Below are 20,793 nucleotides of genomic sequence, written 5' to 3'. Positions count from 1 at the left end.
ATTTCTCTGTGCCAGAGTCCTGTCACATTTAAGTCTGAGCAAGTGTCACGTGAGAGCTCAGCACATCACATCATTTGTGATTCCTGTGTTCATTAGGTAGCTAGACAGATAACTTTGTGTCTTTCCTGTAATTAGCACTGTGACCATTATCAAGAACAAGAGTAATGAAAGTTAAATACCTTTATTTTATGGCAGGTGTTTGTTATTAATAAATTAATGATGAAATGAATTAAAGAATATGATAGAATCTGTAATCAAATGTCAATAAAGTTCAGATCTAACAAGATTTAGATATAGAGAAGTAAGCTAGCTTTGAAATCTCATGTTTCAGGTGCTGATTGCTCCTGGACACAAGAGCAGCCTCCAAAAGATAAGTCTTAACAGTAATAAACAGAAAATGTGTTTTGGAAACCATGGGCTAGACCCGTGGCTTTTTCCTATCAGCTTGGAGAGGTCAGGGCTGAATTTGAATTGCTTGCCTGAAGTCTGAGTCACAAGGCTATCACTTCACTGCTGTTCTGTCTCCAATCACTCCACTTGTATTGGGCCAACTGAAGGAAGTTTTGCTTTCTGCAGTATGTGCATAACCTTATGTTGATGCTAAACCAGAAATAGCCCAGCCCCAAGAACACTCTCTCACCTTCATTTCCTGAGGCTAATGCCTTGTTCTGGTTGCTCAGGCTGATGCTGGTGGTTGCTGAGTTTTCTCTTCTTTTCACTGGGAGCTGCTCCTCAATTTCCTGTAACAATTTTCCTGTGTTGGTTATGCTGACTAGAGGAACTATCTCCAAAGAATTGCTGCTACTAAAATTTCTGCTGCTGTATTTCTTTCTTTTTTTGGCATCTGCTTTCAAATGATGCATTTCACTACTAACATTTTAAAATTGCAATAGTGATACGAGACTTTCATGCCTCTGTTAGTTCCACAGTTAATTAATCTAAGTCTTTCTAATACTTTATACAGTAAGCATAGAAAAGCAATAAATGGGGCAGATAAAGAATGAAATGGCTTAATCTCATTAATTAACAAAATGCAGAACATTCAGGTACAAATATCACTCCTCTTCTAATCACTGGGAGTTGGATGAGCCACACAGAGCCAAGAAAATATATCTAAGCTATAAATGAAGGTGTAGTTCATTTAGTTAGAGTGGGTTTTGGTTTTTTCTTTCTTGGTTTTAATAGCAGCTTCACATCATAATTAGGAGGATGAAATTCCTGCCAGCCAAGTCTGTAGTTTGGACAGATTATAGGGAAGAGGTATGAGAAATGATAATTGCTTTGTGCTCATCAGACTTCTCTTGAAAATCTGACAGGATAATTACAAAATACCTGTTTTGAAGAATGTCTAGGCAAAATTTTAAAAAGCTATTTAAAGTTGTTCATTTACAGTCTATCTGAAAAGTTTTTTACTCTTTTTGAAGTAGTTCATTGCCATTCAGATGTGTGGTGCATGTTTAAATATAGACCTTATTCTCATGTGCCTGCCTGGCTGCATTCCACTGCCCACCCCCAAAGAAAATTGCCCATAATTTTTTGCATTACCCCACATACTTCACCCACGTACTCACCCTTAACTTTCAGCAGAACATTATTTCACCTAATGGAAACTAACCTTGTTGCTTCCAACAGTCTGAATCATAGTCGTGGATAGAATAATTGAGAGAGAAATGTTCCTGTGGACTATACAAAAAACTTCATTTTGAATGACAGTAAAAAGTTTTTCTGCTTTCAGCATGCTTTCATGTTTCATCACATGGCTTTTCTTCACCTGCTTTTGAAACTTAAAAATGAAGTTCACTAAATTGCCAATTTTCAAAGAATATTCTAGGCATAGGTCCCAAAACCTTATGATTTTGTGAAGTTAAAAGACCCTGAAAGCCCAACTTTCTACTGAAGTTCACCATAGAGGCCAGTTGGATCACAGGGCCACAGATACCTGCAGAAAGACAATTGCCCTAGGCACTCCTGAGGTAGGGGTTGAGTCATCCACTGTCATTATTATGCACAGCTGAACAGGGCTGACCAGTCTCACAGCCACAGGAGATGGATTTTCACGAATGAACATCTTGTAAGCAATATTTTATGACCTGCTGCCTTGTCAGATCTCACTGAACTGCTGACCATCACATTCAGGGAGTTCAGTGCTTTCCAGAACTGTCAGCAATTGCACAGCAGCTATGTAGTTCATGTATCCACATGGTAAACCCCTGTCTGTTTTATGCTCACCTCTCAGGAAGAGGTAATTGCAGTTTGCAGTTGATTTTTAAAGTTCTCATCCATAGTCTGGGATGCCTTCAGGCATGACCAGTGCAGCCAGGGCAGCTGGTTCTGGCAAGCAGGGCAGGCTTTGAGCAACCACCTCTCCCAGGGATGCCAGGACATGGGACACCACATGTACACACCTCTCATGTGACAAGGACACCTGGATTTTGGTTATGTTGGGAAATGGGGTATGCAGACCCCAGAAAGAATGAAGGCATGAAATGCCTTGCTATAGGTATCTGTAATCAACTAACCAGTGTACTTGCATAAATTCCCAAAGTCATGCTTTAAGTCCATAGCTGTAACATTGATTATTGTAATGTTTAAAGCTTACAGTTTGTATTTTTATATAAAGTTAAAAGAATAAATTAAGTGCTGGATATACAATTAATTCTATATCATGTTCCTTGGTAGATTGAATTACATGTTTCACAAGAAGTGCACACTTCGGATTTTACAACGGAGCATTGTTTATACAATTCTGATTTCTGTCTCTTGCTTCTTTTTCTTTGAACAGTTTATGAAGAACCAGAAGACCCCAGTAACAGATCATTTTTTTCAGAAATTATCTCTTCAGTGTCAGATGTCAAATTCAGTCACAGTGGTAGATACATGCTTACAAGAGATTACCTCACTGTCAAGGTTTGGGATCTGAACATGGAAACAAAGCCTGTAGAAACGTACCAGGTAGGAATCTCCTACTCTTAAAATGCAACATTATAAAAGGATCTCCGTGTTCAAAAAGTGGATGTTTCTGTAAACTTTTCATAACCTTATCTGAGGAGCAGCAAGCTAAGAGAATTAATCAAGGTGCCTAAAACCCTCACAGTGGCATCCTTATAGCAGGAAAAGGGCAATTGCAGCATTAGTGAGGAAGTGTAAAGCCTGGGGAGTCAAGGTAGCACTCCCTGTGGATTGGGATCTTGAAAGAAACCATTATTCTAACAAGAGAAATCATCTCTTCACTTTGGCATCTGCTTTCAAATGATGTATTTCACTACTAACATTTAAAAGGAACCGAGGAAGAGATTCTGTGTGTTGCTTAGCACTCTGCTCCTGGTGGGACTGCTGAAAGTTTACACCTTTGTCATTTCAGAATTACTTTTTACAACTTGATCTGTGTGTTTCTCCCTTGTGCCCCGCTCTAGAAGTGCTCCCTGTTAAACCCTGGCATCACCACTGACACAGCAGCTCACAAATGCCAGACAGACACATCTGGTTGCCTGAATTCATTGAGATATTATCCAGACAAAATGCCAGTGGCTCCAGCCAGAGCTAAGTTTGTACTCTGACATCTGTTATGTTTGGCAATAGAGGGCTGAGCTTATGTTTTTTGACTTTGGCTTGAAGAACGAAAATATGTCTGTGACACAGAAACTGCTTGTTATGAAAATGCAGTAAGAAAAAAACCTGTTAAGTTACCTAAAAAAGTGTATGCAAAGTAGGAAAAATGCCATTCATCCAGCTTGTGCTGCTTACTGAGAGACAATCCTGTGACAGTGCTGAATAGGTCCCTTGTTTTCTGTGTCTAAACAATAGCAGGTGGGATACAGTAGCTCACAGTAATTATAATTAAAATTGGTTTTAAAAAACCATGATGAGAATTTGGTAGCATTTCTTGTCAAAACAAGCAAAATTTTCCAGTATTTTTTATCTAGCATTTAGTAGACAGAGTGGGCCCCAGTGTTTTTCAATGCATCCATTACATTTCAGTGGATAATGTTCACTGCTCAGTGTGTTAATATTGGAAAGTCTGAGCCTGTTTACCTTTAAGTCTACAGAATTGGGTTTTCTCTTAAAATGGTAGTGCTTTAAATGCTGAATGTGTTAGAAATGCTGATATGCTGTGAAAGTGGAGTGGGAGGGTAAGGGTGAGACTGTGTTCTATATAATAGAATAGAATCTCAGTTTTGGGGAGCTTAGGTAATATATTACTTTATACCTATGCTAATTTAGTAGGCAGCCTTGTCCCTGGGGAGGAATAGCTGGGCAAGCCAACCTGTTTGTCTTGATTTTGACACCTGCTTTTATTTCCTCATGTAGGCAGCTGTGAAACAAGCTGGTCACTTTTAAATCAGTCTGGCACCCAAGAGGAGGGCCAATTAAAAAGTTTTATTTCTTCATGCTGAGATGGGGAAAAATGAGTACTGATAATTGCAGTCAGAAGGTTATAGAAAAAAAAACAAGACCCACAACAACAAAACCCCTGATATAATATTAAAAAATATAGCAAAATATAACAGTCTTCTTAAATCTTTGGATTGCCTTTCACTTTCAAATATTTATTCTTGTAAAGAATATACAGATGTGTTGCTGGGCATTGCAGTAGACTAAAGGAGAATCTGGAACTAGGGGCCTTGGAAACCAATAGCACAGGATTCCATAGGATTCATGTGATCTAAATGCTCTGAGAACCTTTCATGTTTTTAAACTGCAGAGAATAGAGAATTCTTTCCTAAGAAAAAGGATTAAATTACTCTCTTAAATAATTTGTCTTAGGGATATCTCTCTCTTTCACAAACCTAAGTCTCATATATAAACCTGGCAATTTCTCAGAAGGTTTTTTGGGGTAGATCACTGTAAGGCAACAAATAAACCTAACGTTTTCAGTTATGTATCCACATAATTATGATGACAATACATCATAAAAAGATTAAAAGGTGTTCATTAAAAGATTGATTTTCTCATTTCATCCACTGCATGGTAGGATATTGCCTAGCTGCAATAGTGAGGGTCACAACAGGAGATTTCACACAGAGTTGTAATAAAGAGCAGAGTCCATAACTGTACTGCTTCATTATTAGCTCCCAGTTTTAATATTAAAAACCTGACACACAAGAATTAATTCCTCATACAGGTTCTTTTTCATTTCAATGCTGTGGCTCAAACAATGCTATTGCATACAGCAGCTGCTGCAGCCCTGCTGGACACATTATCTGCTGACAGTGTTTCAACATGATTTTCTCCCATTTGTTTCACACAAAAGAAAAAAGGGCAGGGTATGGTCACTGGAGAGCACTAAGAGAGCAGTGCAGTGGAATGGCCAGAGCTTGAGTGTTGCAAGGCAACCCTGCCTAACAGGTTACTCTCCTGATGCTGCCAGGTGAATAACCCCAGCAGAAGCCTTGGGAGCAGCAAGGTGAGCACATTCATAGCTGGAAATAGCTTGATCCACTTTAGGCAGGGTCTGTAGCACAGGGATTTGGACCAATGTGATCAATGTGTCACCTACCAGTGAAATTCCTGGCTGTGTGTATTCAGTCCCAACAAAACAGGTTCCTGTGTTGCTGTGTTGCTGTGTTAGTCCAGAGCTGGATAGAATTGCTGGATAATTCCATGAGGGTCAGATGTTGCAGTGAAGAAAAGGTCCTTGGTAATTAGTGAGGAATCAGTTTGGTTTGCTTTCAAGTACTATTGATATGTGGTAAGAACAAGGTTCTACAGACAAGGCAAATCTGATCTTACCCTCAGTTGGTAGAAGCAGATGAATATGCAAACAGTGAAAATTAAGTGTTCCTTACAATTAGTTTTTCCCAGTCTGAGGGTCTGAATGTGCTCAAATGTGGAACTCAAAAGGTCCACATAAAGAGCAAGGTGGTTGTCCAAGGCAGTAGGGTGAGTCTGACAGTCTTGACAAGGTAAGACATCTGAGAGAGGCATTGCAAAATCCTTTTTGACAAAGCTGATAGAAAGGCACAGCTCCAAGCTGTGGACTTGGACACACTCTGCAAAGGGTGTGTACATGACAGTGGTCGTGACAGATGGCTGCTGGAAATGGTAACAAGGGAAAGACCTGGAAATGACAGTCAGGGAGGCAAATGTGATCAACTTCCTTCTGCCCAACCCAACCTTTCTATTTCTTCCAAGTATTGGGAGCTCACAAACATGACAAAGGAAAGAATTCCAGTTCTGTGACAAATTACACTGCTAACATAAAAAGGTTTTAAGTAAAGAGAAAGGGAAAGGATTTAATTACAGAGAGTGTAGGAGACTGCATCAATAGTAGGTGTTCTGACCTATTGTTCACTGTGATGGTGCATTTAATTGTGGAATGTTCTATCTGCCATTTGCCAATTAATTCTTGTATAAGACATTATCTGTTAATGAACAGTTCAGTGTTCATTTATTAATGAAAATTGATCCATAACTAAAATATATAATCCTTAATAATCTTACATTACAAATATTCTTTGGATACTGTACAATTTGATTATCAAAAATGGGTAAGTTTAAAGAAAATGTAAGTGAAAGTTCATTGTCCCTCATCTGGTCTTGATAGGAGTTATTTCACTAGAAGAAATGTTTGTGCCCTCAGGCCAGAGGAGGATGCTGGGCATCCATGAGCAGGAACAATTTCACAGGACTTGCAAGAACCTGCAGAGCTAAATTACCCCTGGGCCATTGGATTGGTGTGTTTCTCCAGGAGGTCACCTACACATCTTTGTTTTACAGTGTCTACAACAGCTGGAATAAAATATCAGGAGTGGAAGTGCATTAGTAAATTTGTCTAGGCAGGGATTTTGTACCTTACTATTTCCTTATGGAATGAAACAAATAGTCCAGAAGAAAAATGAATCAAATTAAGCAAAAGATTGAAACAGTTTGCATGAGATCTCTTTATGATAATCCTTGTTCAGCAGAGATGTGTGGCCTAGAGGAGAGAGATTTTCTGCTGGGTACTCTCACTTTTATAGTTAGTGAGAATTTGCAATGTTGCTTTTAAGTCTCAGCCAAACAGGAGAACTCCTTGGGCTAAATTAATGTTCTTATTTGCAGCCTGTGCAACTACAACCTTATGCTATATTTGACTTCTAAAATACCTTACAAAAATAAATGTCATACCATAAAGGTTCTTTTAATAGAGCCAAGTTCTTTCTGCCACAAGTGAGAATCCACTTATCTTGAAATATGGCATTTTTGTTACTATTTAAATTAGATTTTTTGCACATTAATTAGCCCATCTAGGGTATCAGCTGGTGAAATGTCTCTGGGAATTAGGCTAGCACTGAGAAAACCACCCAAGCAGGAAACAAATATGTTGAAGAGGGGTGGTCTGCAGCCTGCTGAGGGAAGCCTGTTTCGTGCCTTCCTGCAACAGTAATTCTGTAGCACCTGGTTAACTGCGCTGTGGAAAAGTACAGTTAGCTTCTTTGGAGATTAAACACAGTCTCTTCTGCACAGCTACCAATCTATGCAGCATATTTTGAAAGTGAGCATGGGAGATAACACAAAAAGTGAAGGCCTGTTTGTGGAGTTTTCTATTTTCTTTGATTTCAAGAATAACAGTTATTTTCTTTAAAACAGGTCCATGATTACCTTAGAAGCAAGTTATGTTCCCTCTATGAAAATGACTGCATCTTTGACAAGTTTGAATGTGCATGGAATGGATCAGACAGGTAATGAATCCATCCTTCTGTCCATCACTGTCCTCATTTGGCAAAACATCTCTCATATGAAGGGGAGCAAACCAAAAGTAGTTGCAGGTGATTGTTTTCCACATGAATGTGCAGAATCACATGCCAGTGTTTAGGAAGATTGAAGATTTGGATGTTTGTGCAGTTGTGTCTCTGCCTTAGAAATGATGTATGCCTTAATGACCTTGGCTTGTGCCTTAGGGGAAAAAGCCCTTCAAATTATGTCCATTTTCACCCAAATCATAAATAGGCTGCAAAAGCTAAAAAGACTGATGCAAACTCACAAAATCCCACCAACACACTAAGGAAATTTATGTGACCCTGTATTTGCACATAAGCTACCTCAGAAATTCAGTTTCCTTACTGGAATGGGTGTGAGGAAGGACCATCACAGGCACCTACTGATTCTCTACAAACTGCTGCCCAATGACACTTCTGATACCTCCCTTCATCAGAGCAGTCCCTTTCCCTATGCTCTGGGGGAGAGGTTCTTTTTATCTTGGACATTGTATCTTGTTGAACATTTTAATGAGAAATAGTAGAGCAAGTCAGAGAGTTCGAGCAAGGATGGAGTGGGCTAATGCTCTAATGCTGGCAAATGGTAGCAGTGCTTTGTGGAGTAGGAATATGGTACAGGAATAGCTGAGCAGCCAAGAGGACTGGGTTAATAAAAATTGATAAAATCCAAGAGTATAATGCAAGGTGAGGGTTTTAGTTAAAAAAAGAGCACAAAGCTTCATCTTAGCAGTTGGAAATTACTCCTGGGGACATTCATATGCTAGGTGACTTTGGAAGGGATTAGCAGTCTGCAAAATGCATGTGAAAGAGCACAGGAGCCAATATTGAGTGACACACAGTGACTCTTGGTTCAGCAGTGTTAGGAGCCAAGAGGCAGAAGTTTGGCACTGAGCCTAGAACTGCTCCTTCAGCTCAGCCTCTCGTTTTGGAAAACAGTCTGTCTCATTGTATTGAAGCAGGCCTACCCACCCTGGAGTGGGCAAGGGCTGTGAAACAGGCAGTCTGAGACATCTGTGAAAGACAAATATGATCCTTGCTTGAATGGGCAAGACTGGGCTATCCAGCAGAGAAAGGAGTAGTGGTGACATTATGTTGGGCTCTTATTCAAAGACCTTTGAACTGCATTTACACATTTCCTGTCCCTCATCTCCAAGGTGGATGAGCTAATCGAGCAGATGGACAGCTGCTCTAAAGAAGAGAGGCCAGGACTTTGGTTTTCATCAGCTTAGAAGAAAAAGAGAAAGAGAAGCCAAGATTTTACTTGCTTGTAGTAAATGTACCAAGGAGATACACACAGGGAGGAAGATAAACTAGCTGAGATAAATGTGAGTGATAATGGCACAACAGCAAGCAGGTGTTGAGAGTCAACACGTAGTTATACCTGGAAATTTGAGGTAGTTCATACCTGTCCAAACAGTGACAAGCTGTCTTCCCATCCTCAGTGGTGGAGATACAAAAAATCCAACTGTTCTGATGGTGGTGCTCAGGAAATTTGTGAAAGCAGTTATATGTAACTTTGGTTAAAATTACAGGTCTGAATTTGAAAGTGCAGAACAAAGTCTCTTCTAGTCTTGTGCTCCACAAATGCAGATCAAGTACACTGGGCAAGGGGCACCGTCTCTTTGGACTACTTCTCTTTGCTCAGTTCCTCTACCTGCCCAATGGAAAGATTCTGTCTTTGCTAAAAAATGAAATTTTACTCTTGTATCATTAATTTAGCAATTAGAAAATACAAATATATTCCATTATCTCTAATGCCTGCATGCTAGAGTGATTTGTTTTTTGACAAGAATTAAGTCAGCATTGAGTATCCCCTGTGATACCAACTGCTGGCCATTTAAAATTACATAGATGGACCACACTGACAAAAATACTTCCCAGATTGCTGTCATTGCAACTTGGGCACCAGCTGTTGTGGCTTTGGTAAGGTCAAAGATTGGGAATGACTTACAGAAAGTCTAGTGGAAGATGCAGGTTTTCGGGCTTTTCTCTGAAAGTCCCAAACCAATGCATGAATGGTTGTTTTAGCTGAGGCTTTTCTCAGTGTGGTCATGGCTTGAGTTTGGCCCTACTAGAAATAGAAAATTTAATGCATTTATTGGAAAACAGACAGTGCTGATTCCTGCCTAAGTCTGGCACAGAACAGCACTGCATTCAAATCATGTAGATATTGAGAAACTTTGAAAAAGATCCAGGACTTTTCAGGTATTTACAAAGCATTTTGCTTATCCTTGATGGGAATTCCTAGTGCATTTTACAGGTTGGGCAGCCACTTCCTCCCAGGCCTGGAGTCTCTCTCCTCTGGGCAGATGAAGTGCTGCTGTCCTCATTAGTGTGGTAAGACCACTTGCTGGATAGCTGCCTGCTATAATGGAATTCTTGTTCAATATCAGGGTTTAAAGTGAGTGTAATATTTTCATTCCTACTTGACAGATCAGAAAGATCAATGCAGGGAGTAATTATTAAGTGGGAACATTAGACTGTGAGGGCTTCATTTATTGTACTGCCCAGACACTGAGGCGTTATTAGTCATGCACAATTACCAAACCCGTCACCAAGCACAATGTGCTGCTCTTGATTGTAAGAAACTCTCAAGTAAAGGCACTGGAAACACTTGACAAAAGAAAAGGGCTCTCTTTAATTTAGTTATTTTTTTTTAGGAGTCAGATGTATCAGAATTTATGCTCATTTTTTGATTCACTCCTCTGAACTCCTTGCTTTATGAATATGACAAGTATTGCTATATGTTACCAGAATATTTTTTTATTGGAGGATCATAATTTAAATAAGACTTAGGTACTGGTACCTCTTAAAAAACAGTTCATTTGAACAGTAAGGTCACTTAATTTGAGTCTCTTTGCATGCATTTTTTAAAAAGGTCTATTACTAAAGGTAAAAATTCCATATTGACAATTGCACTCCAAAGAGATGCTGCAGTACTTGGATTATTAATCCATCTACATAACACTAATGACTGCATTTCTAAATGTAATGTTTTTATCTTTTGGAGACTTCAAAGCTATAACGACAATTTATAGTGACAGGATTGTTCAGTTAAAAATGAAAATGTGCTTATTATTTAGGTGAAAATACTTTGTATTAAGTTTTGTCATTACTAAGAAGTTAATCTAAGCTGTGATAGAACCTGATGGTGAGGCTGTTCCCAAAAATAATCAACATACGTGAGCTCTGATTAGAACGTGATTGATGCTCAGTTACTCCAATGAGCAGGAACTAATACAATCAGACAGAGCTGATCTCATCTGCTGAAGGGCACATTAATCACTGTGTACTTTGGCAACAGTGGTCAGGGGAGGGAGCCAAGCAGGGGTCTCACACTAATTCATCCAGATGAGCATGTATTATCTGTAGTTGAGTATATTACACAAAAATCATGCTATCTTTATTGTGTATACATCATTACGTGGCTGTGTAGAATACATGAGCTCTACTTATACAGCAATTTAATTTAGCTCTTCCATTCACATCCAAAGTCAAGTCTTCTAATAATGACCTGGAGAATAATGTTTTCTTCCCACTGTCAACAGCTTTCAGTTTTACCTTAAAAAATAAGCACTTTTGTAGCTTTTTGTGAGGTAAAGAAGCCAGAAGAAAAACTCAAACAAAACCTAATTCTTCATGATAGCAAGTGAATACCTTAGTTAACTATTTATTTTTTAAGCTTTCAAATGAATGGGTGTATAGGACCCCTGCCAGGGAGACTTCTACCCACCGTCATGATAAGTGATACGCTGCAAGCAGATGAGTGAAGTCACATACAACTGTTCAGTCAGTCCTTTCCTACTGAACTGTCATTCATCCCCCTGAATATCCATCAGCCTTCACTCTAATCAGGAGTTGGCAGATCCCATTGGATGAGATGTTAAGAGTCTATTCCTGTCTGGCAGCACACTCCATGCCGGAGAACTAGAAGACATAATTTTGTTCTCAAAGCTTGGCATGTCGCATAAGAGCTTGGAAGTACTTGGGGATCCCTTGTTCTTATTCCCAGTCTTATGCCAGCCAGCTGTACCAGGGTGCCACAACCCTGAATCCAAGTCATGCCTCAAGTTTTTCTAGCAGCCTCCTCCCCAGATTTAAATAAATTCCTTCTTTGTAATGGGGAGTTGGTGACTTTACACAGCACAGCGTACAGGAAAATCTCCCAGTATTTCAGAAGTTCATTGCTTGCAACAATGCTTCCTCCTTTCCCTTTGCTAAAATAAATCCCCCTTCTTATTCCTATGAAAAATGTTGTTTAATAATTTTTCTGGAATCAACCCTTTCTTTCATTGGGTCAGCTTGTCATTAAAACCAGATCTGGTGGACTTTACAAGTTAATCTTAGGAGGCTGCAGATGTTCTGTTCTACACTGGTAGACGTGGCAGTGAAATACTGAAAATTTAGGGGCTCAAAATACAATTGGGAGACAGTTTCAGGCTGAAGAAAAGGTCCCTTTTCATGCTGGGTGCCTGAGGGATGTCTTTGCTGATATTTGCAAGTGTGGGGCAGGCTCTGGTGGAAGCTGCTGCCTTACACACCTATGAAGTAGCATGGGCTGTTTGGAATGAGGGGCTTTGGCTTCTTGAACCAGCCTCTCCTGAAAGGGTTTTGTGCAAGCCCTTGTCAGAACACTGCTGTGCAGAGCAGTGTCTGGAAATGCAGAACAGACTCTTCCTACATTGAGCTACAATTTATATTCCATTATTTTAAAAAAAATCTGCTTATCATATAGACTCCATTATTGTACACTGTATTTTCCTGAACAGGAAAAAAATTGCAAGCTTATATCTAGTTTTCACTCTCTTTTATTACTTTAAGCAGCAGGTAAGGTTATAATCCATCTGTTTTGGTGACCTTGAACAAGAATGGACACTTTCTCATTTACATAATGCTGTTTTTTACTGAGCCATTAAACTGCAGAAAAATAGGGCCAGCAGGAAAAGTAGTCATCTACATATGTTAAAAAATAACTGCAGTAAATCCATCTGAAGAAAGCAGACTTTTAAAAATATGCAAGAGTTCAAGAAATTAAAAAGCAAATGGACTGTAAAGGCAATTTTACTGCAAGCAAAACCTTCTAAAATAAGACCCTTAACAAACACCTCTCTCTGCATTTGGTGCACTGGTACCCTGCCAGCATGAAAGCTGCTTCTCTGACAGTTCCCACTGCCCCCAGGAGGGATGCTCCTCTTTCCCCTGGGAGCCACTGCTCTACAGCCTGGGGCACAGGGCTGCCCCAGCCTTATGAACCTGTTTCAAAATTTTGCCTGGGGGAAAATATACAGATGGACTGCATCACAAATTGTGTGTGTTAGTGCTGAGCTATGAAATAACCTCGACTTTTTCATGTTGCGAATAACCATTACAGCAGGAGCTGTAATGACAAGACATGGTGATTTGGAAGGAATGAAACATTTGATTTACTGCTGTTGATTCAATTTCTGAAATGGGCACTAATCTTGATCAATAGGCTTTCTGCAGCTTCTGGGATACATTTTATCAAGCTGTCACACTGACTCCAGTTTTTTAGCTTGTGAGGTTGTTAACTTGTGCCTTGCTAGGCAGGATTGCACCCAGCCTTTTGTGGGTGCAGAAGGAAAGAGAAACCTCTCTGCAGGCAACCAGGGGCGGGTGCTGCTGCTGGAGAGCAGCAAGGAGCTCCCTGCCAGGGCTGGATGGGGCTGGGTGTGGACAAGAGCCCCTGTGCATCCCCCCAGCAGCGAGCTCCCTGCAGCCCCTCTCCGTGGGATGAAGGCTGTAGGTGAGCTCCTGCCCAGGGCAGAGTGTGCTGGGTCTCTGTGCTGCACTCTCTGGTTTGCAGCAGTTCCCTTTGGCACTCCAGGAGCTGCACAGAGCTCAGTGTGGGATCAGCTGCCATCAGGCTGCAGTATGGCATCAGCAGACCTGGAAGCAGGGTGGAGCTGGGTGATCCCAGTGTGCAAACCCAGCACACCCATTCCAGGTACCCTGCAGGAGCTCGGAGCCTGCTCTGCTCCCATCCCCAGCTGTAGGAGGGGCACAGCTCACATTTGTGCTTTTCCAGGATATCATTTATTTGTGTTACAGTCACTCCTAATGGCCCCAAATGAGATCAAGGCAGCTCTGGCTGGAGGCTGTGCACACACTGTAAGGCACTCCTGAATGCAGGAGCATCTAAGCCTGTCAGCTAGGGAGTGTCTGTGTGGTGGAGAGTGGGGCTCTCCTGTGCCTGTGAGTTCTCCAGTGTTCTCCCATATGCTCCATGTTTCCCTGGCCAGTCTGCTGCTCAGCACAGATCCCCCCCAACAGCAAAGTGTGAAAGCAGCTGTCATTTGAGATGGAGGTTTGTTTATTAATGCGATGCACGTCAAATGTGTTCTTTTGGGCTCTATTAGAAAGGCAAATAGTTACTGATTGCCCGAGTCTTAAAACTGTACAGCTTTTTCTGTGGGGATCTGATGATTTGGGGTGGATACCCTGTTACAGAATGGAAATTCAGAACAAAACCACCCTGTTTGGGGCTGAGATAGGAGAGTAGAGAACAGCCCTGGTTTCACATATGGAAAAAGTTCACAGGGGATGAGCTTTCAAACAAGGCTCTGAAACCCATGATTATGCTAATCCAATAACCTGGGGGCCATGGATGAAATCCTGAATTCATTAAAGTTAGTGACAAAATATCCTCCCCTAGGGACTAGAGGAATGAAGCAACTGGCAATCTATTATTTCAAACTGCAAGCTGACTAATGAGGTAATTTTTCTACAGATCGAGGTATATTCTGTCCCTTTCTCCCAGACCCAGAAATATATCCTGACTTGATGTTTCATTCAAACTTCATGTAAGAGATGTCAGAATCCTGACACCAGTGTGTTTATTTCTAAGAAGCATTGTAGATAGAAATTTTGGTGTCATCTGGACTTGCAAGATCTGTGGCTTCAGCAAGGAAAAGAGTTTCATCTGTAAAGAATTTACATGTGCAAATTCAGTGTGTTTTTTCAGAACCTTTCAAAACACCCTTCTTCAGAATACTCTAAAATACATAATTATGTACTAAACCTTACTCTTGTATCAAAAGATTTGAACTATGTGGGGAATTCTAAGACTATTTCTGGAATCATGGTTAAACTTGACTGTCATTAAAGGTAAAGTTCTAGAGAAAGGGAAAAAGCCTGAAATGTATGATCCTTAAGCACTCGTAAAAAGCTGGAGGGTAATTAAAAATAACTTATTGAAACATATTGCTTTTATTATCTTCTGATGAGATTCTCATGATGTCAGGGAGCAGACATTACTTGCTGTAACTATAATTTTCATTGAATAATATGGGAGGGGAAGGCATTGGTAGAAGAAAACTCTTAATTCTGGGGAGCACTGGGAAAACCCCTTTTTTTCCTTACTCTTTCCTATCTGAAACCAGAAGACAGCTGACCCTAAGGTCAGACTTGTCTGTCCTGATCCAGTCACGTTGGAAGGCTTTGCACAGGCTGCAGTTTAAGTTCCTCTGTTGTGTCTCTGTCTCTCTGCAGTGTGATAATGACAGGTGCATACAACAACTTCTTCCGAATGTTTGACCGCAACACCAAGCGGGACGTGACCCTGGAGGCCTCCCGGGAGAGCAGCAAACCACGAGCCATCCTCAAGCCCCGGAGAGTCTGCGTTGGAGGCAAGAGGAGGAAAGATGACATCAGTGTTGACAGTTTGGACTTTACTAAGAAGATCTTGCACACAGCATGGCACCCAACCGAGAACATCATTGCTATAGCTGCGACAAACAATCTGTACATATTTCAGGATAAAGTGAACTCAGAAATGCACTAGATTTATCAATATCCCTCTATATTTACAAACCAGCCTCTTGAGAGTTGTAGAAGGATGTGATCTTCACAAAAATTGTGGCTTCTGTGGTGGGATTTGTAGGTTGCATCCTTTCATCCCTCAGCCTGTATCATTATTGGTGGCAAGCCAATTATTTTCCATCACTGCAACTGTACGAGTAAAAGGCACGAGTGCAAATCCAGTACTGTGGTCTGTATCAGTTCCTTTAAACAAACAGGGATATTTATTCAGTTTAGGAGTGTTCTTGAGGAGGGCTGAGGCTCCTCAGCCCCTGTCCATCCTTTCAAGGGTCTCAGTGGTTTGCAGGACTGTGGTGTTCTGGTGCCCTTCCTGCTTTTGCAGTGCACAGCATTTACCACATTGTTAGAGCTTTCTGCCTCAGTCTCTTGGTTGTTTTTTTTCCAGTGCTGTTTTCCTGTCTTTCAATTAGGCTGAGCCTGTTTGAAGGAATGAATAGGCACATCCCTTTAGAGCATGTGGCACACTGGAGGGACCTCAGGAGAGCTAGAGCTGGAAGCAGAATCCCTGCTGGTAAAAAGCTGCCCCATCTCACCCATCCCATTCCCTTCTTCACAATACCCTCTTATTTATTTATTTATTTATTTATCATATTATTTTGTGCTTCACCTTCCCAAGTGACTAAGTAACAGACTGGTATAGTTACTCAGCCAGCTTATTATAAGAAGTTTATTCTCCATGGCTCTCTTCGCTCTATTTAAAACAATAAGTAGTATCTTCATTGTGTGAGGACTATTACAAAACTTGGCATTGCAACTCTGGAGGGACTGGCTGGTCAGACACAGCCTGGCAATTCACACACAAACCCGTGCTACCATTTGGGGTTGGAGTTCTGGAAACCTTGGCTAGAAGTGCTCTCCTTGAAGGCAGCAACCAACTTGAGTGGGAACAGTGTTACATCCCTGCTAGGTGCTTGATAAAGTCCCTTGTTTGTTGTTTGCAGGATGGTTATGTTAATCCTGGCCTTTGGGGAATACAGGCAATGCCTGGTGTCTGTAACTGTGAAAGGAGTGGTACTGAGAGAGACAGCACTGCTCAGTGAATTTTAATGCTTTGAAATGAGGCCACTTCTGGGAGACAAAGTTAGTCCTGGAGAAACACGAAAATTTGAAAAATCCAAACCTAACAAAACCTTCCTCCACAGAAATGCTGTTAGATCTATCTCTGTTCTGTAATGATGAGTGAGATAAATGGAAAAGGAAAGTACACACAAAGTAGGGCATGCAGGAATGGTACGGGAATGGTGCAGTGGGCAGGAAGTCCTCTTAATCCAGGAAAAGAAAGTTCTGCTGCACCCTTAATAGCTCTGGCAGAAAATTCCATACCCCAAAGGATTCCTACTCTAACCATGAATAAAACAGCACAACTCACATGACCTGTTAATCTGCCCATATTAAAACTCCTCAGAAAAGAAAGTCTTTAAGCCATTATGCACTGATTTCTTGGTAAGTGGAGAATGTACTGATGAAGGGATCTGCATGCTTTTGTATTTTGGTTTGGGGGAAGGGTGGGTGAAAATCTGCTTACAAGAAATAAAAAAAACAAAATCTAGATCTTTTATATGACATCTCAACACCACACCTGAAATCTGTCTGTTTGAAGTTTTCTAGATCAATGCTGTATATTTTGTGTGTAGAAGCACAAACACATGTGCATCAGTTTCCAGCCACACAAAACACATACGGTATGAAATGTGTAGGGTGATTTTAAAGGGAACAAAGAATGTTTGTTTATAAAATACTGTATGCTGCAGCAGGCATGGACAGTATATGTACATATTTATTCTAAGGAAATTTAACAAAATTGCTTTTTCCTTTTCTTTTTCCTTGTAAAAAGGTTTAAGAGTGTGGTAAATTGTATAGAGAACTTGTTAATGCCAAACTACTGCTTCAAGGGTGTCATACAATTTCTTTGACTTTTGGACCCCTCCATTAATCTTTGCAGCTCAAAAAGAAAAAAAAATGCTATCAGCTCATATTGGCATTTACAGCTAGAGATACTGTAAAACATATATTTAGCTTTGAACATTCTCAAGTAAGATTCTATAGATAACTTATTATAAAGCAGATCTTAAAGCAACCTTTTTTTTTTTAAATTTGAAGTACCTTAATCTGTTACAGCTTTGGGTACCAAAAAGAACGTGTTAAAATTAAATAAACAAATATATCTTTGGAGCTTTATAAAACTAATTAAATACCCAACCAAAATACCATTAAGTAATTCTAGAGGAAATAAATAGAAACCTTTCAAAGACCAGTATTCCGTTCCTGTCTTTGACATCACTGTTACAGGTCGGTTTCCTGGTTTCTTGAATGTATGGAAAGTCAACATAGTCATTGTGAACGTTTCCAACGTTTCTTTCTCTTTTTAGTTTGAGCTTTCAGTGGTGTAGAGTAAGTGATGGTAAAGTTGGTAAATCTGATTGTTTTGAAAGCTGTTGTTCATGGCTGCATTTTTTGTGTTGCACAAATTAGCTAACTGTTGTTGAATAAAATTATAAATATGTTAATACCAGCTTTTTCAATAAAACTACAACCAAAAAAAGGCATAAATAGATGACTTCAAGGCACAGCTTATTTTTAAGCTAGGCAAGAAAGAGTTGTTTTAGCTTCTTCTACGGAGGAGGAAGAGTCACAGGGATCAGGTCACGGAGGGCAAGCTACTGTGGGAACTTCAAGTGTTGTGGCAGGTGGAGGAGGGAATAGATGAGTGGGATGAGGTGTTGTATGGTGAAGAGTGTGGGCAGCTCTAGCAGAGCTGGAGACATGCTTTAGGTTCAGTCCTGGGACCAGCATTTCCTTTTGCTCATAGCCCAGCCTGGACTTCAGGAGTTGCCGTCGCCTGCAAATGGAATCAGAGGTGTGCGGTGTGAACTGACACATCAAGTCACAGGCAAACAATGGCATTGGTGTTGTCACCAAGACTGCGGGAGAAGCAAAAGCCCTCCAACATTTTTAGTGTTAGGGAATCAAGGCATGACATTATTTCTGGCCAGGATGTTGTTCTGGCCAGGATGTGCAATTATTTCATTCACACATAGCCCAGGTGTGCAGAGAAAATCATTCCATGACACATGAATTTTACCAGATTTTTCACAGACTTTTTACAGTCAAGACCCACAGAGAGTCATTGGTTCGATGTTCATTGGCTCCAAGTTATGTAGTCCTTAGTATTTGGCTTCCTATTGGCTCTGGATTTCTTCACCTCTGATGTTAATTAGGTTCTCACTCCCTGATTTCCATATCAGTCTTTTCTGGACCAGATGTCTCCAGCCATGGCAGGGGGCAGTGTCTAAGGAAGATGTCTGTTGATCTTCTGCTGGTGGTCATTATCTTTTAGGATATCATTTGAGCTACCCACAGTCTGTTGAGATGTTCACCTCATCAGGCCTTCACTTAGTGGAAAAATGCCCTGGAAAGAAACTCCAATTCCCTTCCCCTGGAGCAAAGGTGAACACAGGTTGGACTCGATATCAAAGGTGTTTTCCAACCTAGTTCATTCTGTGATTCTGTGAAAACTGGTTAAAGTTTAAAATAAAATAAAATAAAATAAAATAAAATAAAATAAAATAAAACAAATCAAACTTGGTATATTTTCCAAAACTCTTATCACTGGCCAGGTTTGAGATCTTCCAACCATGGAAGTGCATCATAGATGTGGCCAGGCCAGCCTCCCAAATGAGACTGGCCCAGGTGACAAACCAGAGTGCTACCAGCAGAGCAGCATCCTGCTTTCTCCCATCCACTAGATCTTTACCACAGGGGAAAATAAAATAATAAAAACCAAAAAATGCTGGCTTGGCACACACACTTAAGGAAGGAAACAATACTCTTTCCAGTCCGAGCTGACTCTCTGTGGTGATCCTGACTCTTGCCCCAGATGTGGGGCAGCTCTCTGGAATGTCAGTCCAAGGCAGCTGATCTTGCTTGTACCTGGGGTGAGAAGCCTCCCTCCATCCCTACACACAAGTTAGACACTGAGAGGCTGAGGCCTTTCTCTGGATACAGACCAGAATAAATTTGCCCCAGCTGTTACATGAGGCAGAGCCTGGCTTTGCACAGCTCTCCCAGAGCTTACATGCTAATTTTTTTCACCCCTTTTTTGGGAAGACACAGTCAATCCCACTCATTTAGATGGACAAATATGACTAGGCACTGAAGAGAGGAATCTCAGCTGAAAATCAACACATCAAGCAATCCACTATTTACCTTTCCAGATTCTCTTTTCATCCCCAAATACCCAGTAGGAGCAGGAGCCAGATGGCTCACTAGCATGCTTTTGAGATTTTCACACACATTCTTAGCAGCTACATAAGGCAATTTAACCCTTTGTGGCTAGGGGGAGATACTGGCACGAGCCACCTGCTCCTCCTGTTTGCAGCCAGGAAGTTGTCCTCCTTTAAGTCTGTTGGAGCCTTTGGTTGTCCCTGATGAGAGGGCAAGTAGAAGGACTGTTTGCCTTTATATCCAATTTTCAGTAACATTATTATCAATTTGCTCCCGCTCCCAATAGGAATTATTTTCCATTTGCAGTCTTGTCAGCAAATTGTATTGAGTCTAAAATTAGAGCATAAAGGCACTTGCCTTGCTCATAAGGCAGAACCAGGATTACTGGAATGGGTCTAATTTTATAGGGATGGGGTATGTTTCTTAGGCTTTGTGAAACTATTAAATGGTTTCTGGAAATTCTGTACAGGCCAGCTCTGAAAAGGTTTGCTCTCAGAGTGCACCATGGAAAAGCATTTCTTAGCAGCGAAATTTTATTTTTCTTCTCTCTCAAGCTAGATGAGGATCTAACTTTTACTCATGTGAATGTGAACACAACTCTTCAGGCAGTTGTAGATCCTAAATCTGGCCCATGACACAAAGCAATTTATGTGGAGCACTTGACTGTGTAAACTCCTCAGTTCTCTTAGCTCTCAAAGCTGCCATGAGTAGGGATCAGCCAGGCAGGGTACAGCTAATTACTTGTCTTTCCATTTGCCCATTGAGGCAGTCAATGAGCAGGACAAGATACTTAAACCAACAATTCCATTAAGCAGTTATTTCAAGTATCATGACAATGCTGTACATTGTTTTTATAACATGGCTGCTCAAACAAATAAACCCTACAGCAGTGACTCGATCAAAGTATGCAGGGTGGTTTCCTGGACAGCCAGTCCTTGTTGTAAAACCAGAACTAATCATATACTAACATGCATGTCCCATGCAATGGCCTGAGCCAAGCAGATCAACTTTAAATACAGGACTAAACTCTTCA

General features: G+C 40.7%; 1 protein-coding gene across 2 annotated transcripts in view; it reads left to right on the top strand.

Annotated features, from left to right (window-relative positions):
* The window catches only part of PPP2R2C (protein phosphatase 2 regulatory subunit Bgamma), a 134,170-nt gene extending 116,082 nt beyond the window's left edge, over positions 1-18,088 (top strand). For both annotated transcript variants that reach the window (XM_005428062.2, XM_031062838.1), the window contains 3 exons: positions 2,783-2,952; positions 7,570-7,661; positions 15,207-18,088. In XM_005428062.2, coding sequence (XP_005428119.1) covers positions 2,783-2,952; positions 7,570-7,661; positions 15,207-15,498 — 554 coding nt within the window. In that variant the 3' untranslated portion in view covers positions 15,499-18,088. The remainder of the gene's footprint in view (positions 1-2,782; positions 2,953-7,569; positions 7,662-15,206) is intronic.
* The last annotated feature ends 2,705 nt before the right edge of the window (positions 18,089-20,793 follow it).

The sequence above is a fragment of the Geospiza fortis genome, unplaced genomic scaffold, assembly GCF_000277835.1.
Source record: "Geospiza fortis unplaced genomic scaffold, GeoFor_1.0 scaffold666, whole genome shotgun sequence".
NCBI lineage: Eukaryota > Metazoa > Chordata > Aves > Passeriformes > Thraupidae > Geospiza > Geospiza fortis.
The sequence above is the reverse complement of the archived record's forward strand: the minus strand, read 5'-3'. Positions and strand labels throughout refer to the sequence as shown.